The following is a 10,498-nucleotide window of genomic DNA, read 5'->3' as shown; positions in this document are numbered from 1 at the left end:
AAAAATATTATATAAATAAGGTTAAAAATTTTATATAAGTTTAAAAAAGTGTAAAATATTTAATTAAATAAAAAAATTAACCAATTAAAAAATATTAAATTTAGGAATTTTTTAATTATTTTAATAACAAAAGTGTTAAATAAATAATTTTAATATTTTATTAATAAAACTTAAAAAAATTAACAAATTTTTAAACTTTATTAAAAAAAATTATACCTTTTATTTAAAACTTTAGCTTAAAAATAAACTTAAAAAAAAAAAAATAATATTATACAAATAATAATATTAAAAAATTATTGGTTAAAGAAAATAATTAACAAAAAATATAAAATAATTATTTTAAAATTTATTAAATAAAAAATATTATATAACTATGTAATTATATACAAGCAAAGTTAACATATCGATAAAAATTTAACTAAACCAAAAAATACATATTTTAAATTATTTACAAATAAGTTAAAATTTTTTCTTGGAAAAAAGGGAAGAACTAAAGACCTTAAAACCTTAGAAAATTATTAGTAATCCTGATTATATTCCAAGCCTTTTACAGCCCTTATTACACTAAGTTAGCCTTGAGAACGTCGATTATTTCACGCATGCTGCCGCTGCGCCTGACATATCCGCCAATTCGGTTCGCGACCTCGTCCGAAAGACCTTTATCCTCAACCATTTCTCTCTTTACCTCGTCCCATGTTGCTTTATCGAGCTTGTCTACCGCAGAGCTAATACTGCGTATCTTTTCTTTAGGAACACCGACAACCGTAAACAAGCCGTCCAACATACGCCTGTGGTTCAGTTTTATAGTGATGTCGAGTTCGAGGGTCGTAATACCTCAGCAACAATACGCAAAATTTCAGCGTCGGGAATCATCGGGTCGTAAACGCCAGCAATGTCGAAGTCCCATTAATAGAACTCACAAAGTCTACCACGGGAAATCGCTGGTTGGTCTCGCCGGTACACTTTGGCGATTTGGTAACGCTTAACTTGCTTGGCATTGGTGTTTATAGCTAGCCAACGGGCAAACGGAACCGTGAGATCCTATCGCAAAAAGCAAAGCTCCCCGCCTTGGTCATCTAGATCGTATATAAGATGTGAATCCTCGCCGTATTTTTTCTGATAGGACATCTCTCCGTTCGAAGACGGGTGTGTCCAAAGGAATGCCGCCGTGGCGCTTGAAAACATCACTTATCGTCTGGCTTTTGATAATTAGCAGAAGAGTAAATTTTACAGAGCTAGAGTTTTGTACAAGACATAGTCACGCCGGAGCAGGTCTTTACCAGCCCAATCGCGAGTACCCTTCGGCGTCTTAAGTTGAGCACTTGGACAAGATGGTACGACATCTTGGGTTGCCATATCGCTTTCTAGATGTGAGGCTGATGTGAGAGATCCTCATGAAGGGTGCAATGAGATAGAGATTGCGAAAGAGCAGTTGTCCAAGCGGATAAGTTGTGCGAATTTGAGAGAGGATAAGGCCTTTAGATGTTTGACTCATAACTAAAAGCCCCTAGTTAGGTACCTTAGACATTAAAGAGTCGCAAGATGGTTGGCTTGGCGATTGCAAGGAGAATTCTGTTTACTAGCACGTAGGCTACAGAAGAATGAAATCCATTGGGTATCATAGGATTCCAGAGACGGATCTATATTGAACGATAACAGGTACCTTACCTTTTCGCAAGAGACACTTCTATGACAGGTATTTACCTAGGTATTAGCCACTTTGTTGGGCAATGTTTGGAGACTTAAGGGATATATTTCCGTCACTTGATTGGGATTTCAGTTATTAATCAAGGCACGCTACGCAGTATCGAGTTCCATCACAATTCCAAGAAGATTCCAGCTGCCTGTCGCAAACTAGGAAGGTCACAAACTTTCCCCGTTGATGGTCTTGGTGGAGAAGTCATCAATATTGTCGAGGTGTATCTTATATATTACGCCGGCATTAATGTATTGTGGTTCTAGGAACGAGGAGAATTGGAATCAGTCAATGGAGAAGGCGATACATCGGACACACATTGCCGGAGCAACATTTACGTGGTAAGAAAGGGCTGCTGGGCCGTTGACACGAGGAGGCAGTCCATCGAATTCTAACATACGCAAAGTAAGAGAAGCTGCGCAAAGGAGTGGTGAAGGGGGAGAAGGGAAGGGGGGCAAGAAGGCCCCGGCCATCATAAGACGAGCCGGTTGGGCCTAGGGCTGTACCATGCGCAGCCCGCTACGCGCGCCCCGCTGAGCCTCCCGGGGGGTAGACGGGTGCAGGTACGAGAAGGCGAAGGGGGATGCGTCCGGTCTGCCCTCAATAAGAGTCTAATATCTGCCTTATCTATGAGAGAGCAGACGGGATCCCGAGTTCTCCAGATCCTACGGTTGTACGTGATAAGTCTTGCCGTTTTGTAAGCTTATACATCCTGTTCGAATGATATCTCTTTTATTGGCGGAGATTTGGTGTGGTACTATATCTTCGTGCGTGTAAGACTGTATTACCTGCATCCGACCAATTACTTTTATTACAGTACCTATTCCGATGAGGGGTTGTGAGATTATGGTGCTCCACACTCGAGTCCTATTCCTAATGATAGAATGGTGTGCAGAAGAGCCTCATGTGAGATTTGTCTTTATAAGGTAGGTTAGCAGTGTGGTATTGTAAGGCAGATTTAGGGGGCGGAACACTGCCAATTTTGTTACTTCGCCCTTCAGATCGCATACAGCCCACCAAATCATGGCTGTGAAAGACACAGTATCGACGTATCGCCTCCGGCCGGAAGATCTGAGACTTTACTTAAAAAGATTGTTTAATAGAGACATCTCGGTTCATGTAAGATACTATTATTGATACGTGAGAGGCCGCCTGAATAAGAGTTCGAGCTGATTAGACAGAATAGGCTTCAGCTGAAGGTGAAGCAGTTTATTGGTTTAAGATTCCACGAAAGCTCACTCCAGTACGTTGTCGAATCATGACGTCTAACATTAGGTACCTTACTCATGAAGGTCTGCAGGAAGAAAAAGAGCATATATACGAGCAACTTCGTTATTCGAGGGACGACGATAACATATGGTAATTGATTGTCTTGTGCATTATTTGAAGAGGCGGAGCACTTGAATGGTAAAGAGGAACTTATGAAAAGCGCCTCGCATGTGAAAATAGATTATCTAAGCTGAAAGTAAACTGGAATAACATAAATTGTGCTATTCAATTGGCCCCTTCGCGAGCATCTAAGCCTGTCATTTCTCAAGTGGTACAGGGAGGGTACCGATCCCCAAGTTGGATACTCCTTTTATATGGCTCGCCCAGACCCCTACACCTCCCTAATCCATGACAACACTTCTACTAGGTATTTTTATTTATTTAAACAAAGCACGGTGTATTTTATTATACGTAGACTGTTTCAATTAACCATGGCGCCGGAATATCTAGAGTATCCTACAAATCTTGTCCGAACAGAAGCGTATTATCACACGCTTGAGTCTTACCGCGCCAAGCTCAATACTAGAGGGGTATTTCATCCTACATATCGTTCAGTAGGTTTCATCGAACTATATGAAAACGGCAATGGTGTGTCACTGTCTATGGCTCAGATAGTTTTGAAGACAAATATTAACGAATGGGTAGCGTTTCATAAGTTAAAGTCCCCCGACGCGGTTGATCAACTTAGCAGCTATATCGACGAAGAAGATGGCGCACCCCTTTGGCGAATGATGTAAGTGGATTCGAATGTACAGTTGGCACTTGTGGCTAATGCGCGGATAGATTCCTTCAGTCCAAATCGGCTCGAGGGGCGTTAGGGTGCAGCAAGGATCAACTCTTGCTTTTACTTACATACTATCAAGTAATGCCATCCTTTTTGGATTTCGTCTTAACTTTCTCTACCCGCGAACGGCCTGTGGCACATGCGATATTCAGACACGAAGATTATCTTGAAGATAATAGTTCAGAGTTTGCAATACCACAGCTTAGAAGATCCGGAGTACAAATTCAACATGCTTTCAACCTCCTATCTGTGGAGCGAGCTGGCGATCCTATCGAAAAGAATCAATGGCCCTTACGCCAAGTTGCCCTCTATTACTCGTTTGATGTTACCAATGGCCGGAGTCTTTGGATTATCCTTAAAGGGAACGGAATTATGGTGACGCGCATCTTGTCCGCCACGGAGCACCAAAGACGCCTGAAGGCTACGGCTATTAATAACCCCGAAACATCATTCATCGCTGCCCTTGAGGTACATATGATCATGATTGATTGGTGCTCTGAAAATTGGGCCGAATACATTGAATACCTTGACGACGCGGTTAATGCCAATTCTATCGAGGGGAAGACAGCGCCAGTTGATGAAGTGACCAGACCAACGGAGATCGAGACAGCGCATACGCCACGAAACACTAATACCTTTGGTCCGCAAAGTCCATCGACGGGTATATTTAGTAGTACCAAGCGATGGACGTTTCGTCAGTCCTCATCCAACCTAATCAAAGCCATCCGGCGATTTTCCGGACTTGAGAGCAGACCACCCCCTAATGATGAGGAAAACACAGCAGAAAAAGGGGTTGAAGACACGCCGGAATTACAAGAGGAAGAAGATGAAGAAGAACGCAATAAACTTTCCGATCTCGAAAAGGAGTTTTCTTTCCAGAAATATCAGAACATGAGTCAATTGTCTATAGAGCTAGAGAGATCATTAGTAGTCCTTGAACAGAATAAAGGGGTACTTGGAGCGATCGAAGAACATTACCACTCGGTTATTAAGTCATACGGATTCACGACATACATGAAGAAAGGCCTTTGCGATAACGACCTGGCTGCTTTCTTCGCTAAAATACGAAATACAAAAAGGGAGCTCGACATACACTATCGTCGCTTACAGGTATTATCCCAAGCACTGGAAAATGACAAAACGATGGTACGTTAAATACGTCAAATGTCCTTATGCACGAGGCTAACGTAGCAATAAGTTCACCACACTCTTGCAGTATAAGAGCGAGAAGGTATCCGAGTACTTCGCAAGTAGCGCAAAGATATCCTCGGATCGAATGGAAGATATCGCGGTCCGAACCGAACAGGAGACGTTGTCGATGCACGTAATTACAATATTTACGCTTATCTTCCTCCCGGGGACTTTTATAGCTGTACGGACTAGGATCCCACAGTTTAATCAGCGATTTCTAACCTTAAGACAGACCCTATTCAGCAGCGGCGTATTCCACTGGGACGATGATGGGTCTCTTGGCTCGGACTGGGTCATCCGGAAAGACGCTCTGAAACTGTTTTTCTCTGTATCCATACCCATGATGGCCATTATATTGATCTCTTGGTTTTTATTATTTGTTTATATGAGGCGGAAAAGACAGCAAGCAAAGCAGAACCCATTACTACCCTTGGCAGAAGGTCGATCTACTATGGATGAGGAAAGGAATTTATAAAGTAATTTTTGTAGTATTATACATATCGTGTAGGATGGGATTACATGATACCCCTATACGGGGCAGGATATGATGCTAAGCATATTAAATGTACTTAACGTATATTATGAACTGTCTCCTTAACATATTCTACTATGGTATGGGCTTATGTTAAGTGGTGCGATAATTTATGGTGTATACTAAAAGGAGACTGCCGGCATGCAGGAGAGACGCATATAGCCATAAAATGACATATAGGAATAGACCATGAATTACTGCTTAGGTCTATCAAGCGCCTTAAAAGCTATCCTATACAGTAATATGATTATTGGGGTCCGCGCGAAAGAACCGTAGCCCCCAAATCGAAATAACTAATTCCCAAGGCGGGGTTCTCCGTTCAGCTTGTTCCTCTACTTGTCTCATTGCAGGGTGGTTCGCGACCTTGCTGACAATTGAAAACAAACGAAACATAGCCTTGTTAGGCGACGGCTACCTAGCTAGTGTTGGGAAATATACGTTAGTCTCATCGTTCTTTTAGCGAAAAGCGTGATTCCAGAGCTAGGCTCTCCAAGAAGGAGAGCGAGCGACTATGACCTGACCTGCTGCCTAGCTGTATGCCTGCTGGTAATAGTCGATCGGTGTTTGCTTCTTGCACTCGGTGACCGACATGTATTGTAGTGCCTGTCTTACTCACCTATAAATTTCTTATATTTATTTCAACTATTAGTCGCTTGATTCTTCTCGTGTAGTTTCTGCTGAGCTCTCTATGCACTTAATTTACCCCGTATTAGGAGAATTGTATATTTACTCCAATTACCTACTCACGGCCGCCGTCACCTTGGCCTCCCTTCTAGAAACTAGGTATATTCATGGGGCGAGGTAAGAAGGGCCACGGCGCCCGGAAGAAGGTAACAAAAGGTGTTACCAATGACGAGCCTTACCTAGACCCAGCGCCATTTACCGACTTCTGCACGCATATAGACAAAAAGAAAAGACGATTCGTCGGATTGGATGCCTTCGACAACGATACGAGCTTCATTCCATTCGAGGTCCTACGTGACTACTGGACCAAAGCTCGGGTAAACACTGTCCTAAAGGCGTTCAGGGGCAACCTTACTTTCAATATCGAGAATATACGCAACCATTATATCCGCATCTTCTCGATTCTCGTATACTGCGACGCTGTTAGCCACTTACAAGAGTTTACCAGGCATAACCTAAATGATGCTAAGTTGCCATTGAAGCAACATCCAGCGGAATGGCCAACAGGTCCCATTTACGCTAGGTTATTTGGAAAATTCTCTAAACATCAATGGACCTTCTTCCCCTTCATTTTTAGCGATGCTCAATTAGACGATCATTGCCTCGACGATGATATCGTGTTACCTATTGAAAAGGTGTCTCAAATCTCCCAAGGAGACGCAGCGGTCGTCCAGATGATAAAGATTGACGATTCGTGTAATTCACTTGCACCGAGGGTATTTACCAATAATAAAATTCCTTAAATTTGTCAAACTTCACATAACTTACATTTCATTCGGTTTCAATCTAGGATCAACACGGTCGACCCAATCAGGACATATTCGTACTGAAGACGTATCATAGTCATAAGTTCGAGAAGCTGTATATCAACGAAGTCAAGGCGCTACGAATGCTTAAAACCTCACCCTCTTCGAACATCATTGCCTACTATGGATCTTTCCAGCTAAATGGCACGTACAACATCATACTCGAGCATGCTGATAGAGGAGACCTGGCTGCTCTGTTCAGGGAACGTGCCCCGAAAGGTACCGAAATTGAAGAGTTCTGGAAGAGCTTAATACCACAATGCCTTGAGGGACTGGGCCGCATCCATCACTTGATGATGAACGTTGACGAAGATGGTGTCAATGGGTATTACTCCCTTGATTTGTATCGAATGAAGTTTATATCAACTAATTGAAATGATCTCTCTAGGATTCACGAAGATATCAAACCCGATAATATCTTGCTTTTCAAGGGTCGCTCAGGGTCGCGCTATGACTTCATCCCCAAGATTGCAGATTTCGGACTATTCACGCATGTCAGAAAGTCCAAGGCAAACAGCAGTGAGGCAATGGGTCTAGATAACCTTGGAAACCAACTATACAGTACGTCCTCCTCAGGCCACGTTCTCTCCTCATGTCCTAACGAGGGGTAGGTTCACCTGAATGCAGTCATACATCCTCCTATCGGGAGAACGCTCCAAACATGATTAACACCAAAGCCGACATATTCTCCTTCGGTGCTGTCTTGAGCGATGCTTGCGCATGGGTAAAGGGGGGCCCCAGGGAGAAAGCCAAGTACAACGAACAACGGAGAGACTATCACCAGACTATTAAAGCATTCCGCGGAAGTGATTACGAGGCCTGTTTCCACGATGGTGTAGGCCGCTTGCCTGTGGTTGACGAAATGCATACAAGCATTCGCGATCATTGTCAATCCGTCGGAGATAGTATCACACCCCGTGTCATCGACATGATCGAGAAGCACATGCTGCTACCCAACGCCAATAACCGCTACAATGCCAAGCAACTAAAGACTCTGTTCAATGAGATTTTCGACATCCCAAATGATCAAAGTCAGCGCCCAGCACTTGATACACTACCTTCAGATTTATTGCCGATGGAGCACGAACGAGGTCTATGTCTCACGGCGCTAGGAGAGCACATCGCGAAATTACAATCTACCTCTGGCTTTATTGCAAGAAAACCTCGGGAAGCTATCGATATAGAGATTAACGAGCTTGTGGACGACCTCAAGAGTAACGTACCCGGCCGACATCACATCTTCTTCTTCGACGATTCCACAACTATGGAGAAACACGCGCAATCAGTCGAGAAGACATCCCTCGCGCTTCTCCATCTAGTTAGGGAATTAGAAGGACACGATGTAGAGTTTTCCTTCGCATCCGACCCAAAGTGCCTACACCGCAGGCGGCGAATCAAAAAGTTAACCGACATAGTGGCGCACCACAGCTACCGCCGCGAGCCCGGGCTAATCGAGCTTGGGTTCGGGCAACTCGTCGATATTGTGCTCATCCCTCACTTACCGATACGGAAATTAGGCATGAATTTCAACTTCTTCGCCAAGAAACCGACGAGCATATACGTTTTTACGGACGGCGACTGGGGCGACGACCAAGAGGTCGCATACCGCGTCGAACGGCCGATAGGGCGGCTAAACAAGGTACTACAGGAGCGGAAATTGGATAAAAATCACATCTCATTCCACTTTGTGCGGTTTGGTGATAGTGCGAATGGGAAAGCATATCTCGATCATTTGGACAGTTTCGGTAGGGACGATAACTGGTAAGACATACCGCTTCAGCTGTATTAGGTACCTACTAGGTTAAGAAAGTTTTAAACAGTAACTAGTAGAAAAAGCTAACTATGAAATTCTTATAGGGATAATGTCGATGTCAAGACTGTCTTAAGTCCTGTAAAGGATATCGTCATTGGTCCGCTTGTCCAATGATACGTCCAACGATACCCGGAAAAGGGGGAGTGGGTACAAGGGATGGCACCACCGGTTGTGACGTCGAAGCCACGTTTTAATACTCTGTATAATAGGGTCTTGTCGTGATATTATAGGCGGTATATGATTTACGCGACTTTCTCACACTGGTTAGGTATTTTCTACTTAACCTGGCTGATGAGTCGCAGCTGTATGAACACTGATGTAAATAATAGGGGTGATACTGTATTACCCATTTGGCCTGGGTAGAAGGCATGATATATACGGTACTTATATAGCTTCGCTCATGGCATTATATTATCACACACACACAAAAAAGACATAATGCGAACGTGAAGCTCATGACTTTACCGCTAATACGTTGGCTGCTGAAAATAAAAGGGGTAGCTGACACAAAGCGGTGCACGGGCCTGAAACTCATTTATCAATATAATCTCGTATATGAACTTGTACTCAAATGAGAGGCAGCCTACTCTATAACTTGAGCTTCTCACTATCACATCTGACCGTTTACTCGCTACTCAACTTAATAAGGTCCACACCATTATCTCTCATCAGCGTGACATAGCAAGTTCACATCCAATTTACAGCAGTCAAATATATTGCAAGGATGTTCTGCCGAGTAAACTCCAAAGAATCAGTCAGTGATCGACGAAGCGGTCCCCCCAGGCCGACCTCGCAAGCGCCATTCTTCCCCGCACAAGCAGCGGAAACAAAAAACACACACATACCTACCTCCTAAGCTACCTTCTTCAAGCTGGGTGCGATCAGCAATCTTCTCCAACGACAGGATCTGATCTACTAGAGAGGTAGTAGTTAGAAGAAGAAAATCCCCCTCGGAGGTTTTAGACCAGAGCTGAGCCGAGTCTTGGTGTCTAATTGGATATCATCGATCGCGGCTAGCAGCAAGCAAGCAAGCAGCAAAGAGTCTAGATCAGACTAACTACCTAGACTAAACAAACCATGACTTCGGATAGGGTGCAGGATTCGTCTTCACATGCCTTTCCTACCAAGCAGCTCACTATCCTTGGTGCGTAACCCAACCTACCTACCTACCTACCTACCTACCAAACAATCCCTTCAGCGTCCGACTTTTATTTATATCCTGACCGGTCGCAACCCAACAGCAATATGTCGCTTCTCGGAGCCAATCGCGTTCAACTCCATCCTCGCGTACACGTACGTGATGGTGCAGGACCTCCACGGCGGCGACGACACCGACGCGTCCTTCTACGCCGGCCTCCTGGTCTCGGCGTATGCCGTCGCCGAGGCCCTGACGGCCATTGGCTGGGGCGCGCTCTCGGACAAATACGGGAGAAAGCCGGTCGTGCTCTTCGGGCTCGGCGGCGTGGCCATTTCGAGTCTCATTTTCGGCCTAGCGACCGAGTACTGGGTGGCGCTATTGGCTAGATTTATCGGCGGGGCTTTAAATGGTAATGTTGCCGTAAGTGAAGCTTTGATCTTTTTTTTTTTTTTTTTTTTTTTTTTTTTTTTTTTTTAATATTTTTTTATTTTTTTTTATTATTCAAAGTATTATTAAAAAAAAAAAAATTTTTTTTTGTTTTTTTTTATAATTAATTTAAAAAAAATTAAAAAAAAAAAAAATATT

General features: G+C 43.5%; 3 protein-coding genes across 3 annotated transcripts in view; 2 read left to right on the top strand and 1 right to left on the bottom strand.

Annotated features, from left to right (window-relative positions):
• Positions 1–559: 559 nt before the first annotated feature.
• On the bottom strand, positions 560–1,356 carry F4817DRAFT_315455 (uncharacterized protein; the record flags this gene model as incomplete). The annotated part of the gene is made up of 2 exons (XM_049300544.1): positions 560–788; positions 1,232–1,356. The coding sequence occupies 2 exons, from the start codon at positions 1,354–1,356 to the stop codon at positions 560–562; spliced, it is 354 nt and encodes a 117-aa protein (XP_049159649.1).
• Positions 1,357–3,396: 2,040 nt separating this feature from the next.
• On the top strand, positions 3,397–8,889 carry F4817DRAFT_358443 (uncharacterized protein; the record flags this gene model as incomplete). The annotated part of the gene is made up of 11 exons (XM_049306028.1): positions 3,397–3,553; positions 3,611–3,698; positions 3,749–4,895; positions 4,948–5,121; positions 5,173–5,380; positions 6,256–6,563; positions 6,597–6,872; positions 6,947–7,287; positions 7,351–7,523; positions 7,574–8,723; positions 8,820–8,889. The coding sequence occupies 11 exons, from the start codon at positions 3,397–3,399 to the stop codon at positions 8,887–8,889; spliced, it is 4,092 nt and encodes a 1,363-aa protein (XP_049159648.1).
• A 486-nt stretch (positions 8,890–9,375) lies between these two features.
• The window catches only part of F4817DRAFT_336292 (MFS general substrate transporter), a 3,233-nt gene continuing 2,110 nt past the window's right edge, over positions 9,376–10,498 (top strand). The window contains exons 1-2 of the mRNA XM_049303127.1: positions 9,376–9,919; positions 10,017–10,333. Of these exons, the coding sequence (XP_049159647.1) occupies positions 9,853–9,919; positions 10,017–10,333 (384 nt within the window). The 5' untranslated portion in view covers positions 9,376–9,852. The remainder of the gene's footprint in view (positions 9,920–10,016; positions 10,334–10,498) is intronic.

The sequence above is a fragment of the Daldinia loculata genome (genome assembly GCF_022478755.1).
Source record: "Daldinia loculata strain CBS 113971 unplaced genomic scaffold F4817scaffold_21, whole genome shotgun sequence".
In the NCBI taxonomy this organism is placed as follows: domain Eukaryota; kingdom Fungi; phylum Ascomycota; class Sordariomycetes; order Xylariales; family Hypoxylaceae; genus Daldinia; species Daldinia loculata.
The sequence above is the reverse complement of the archived record's forward strand: the minus strand, read 5'-3'. Positions and strand labels throughout refer to the sequence as shown.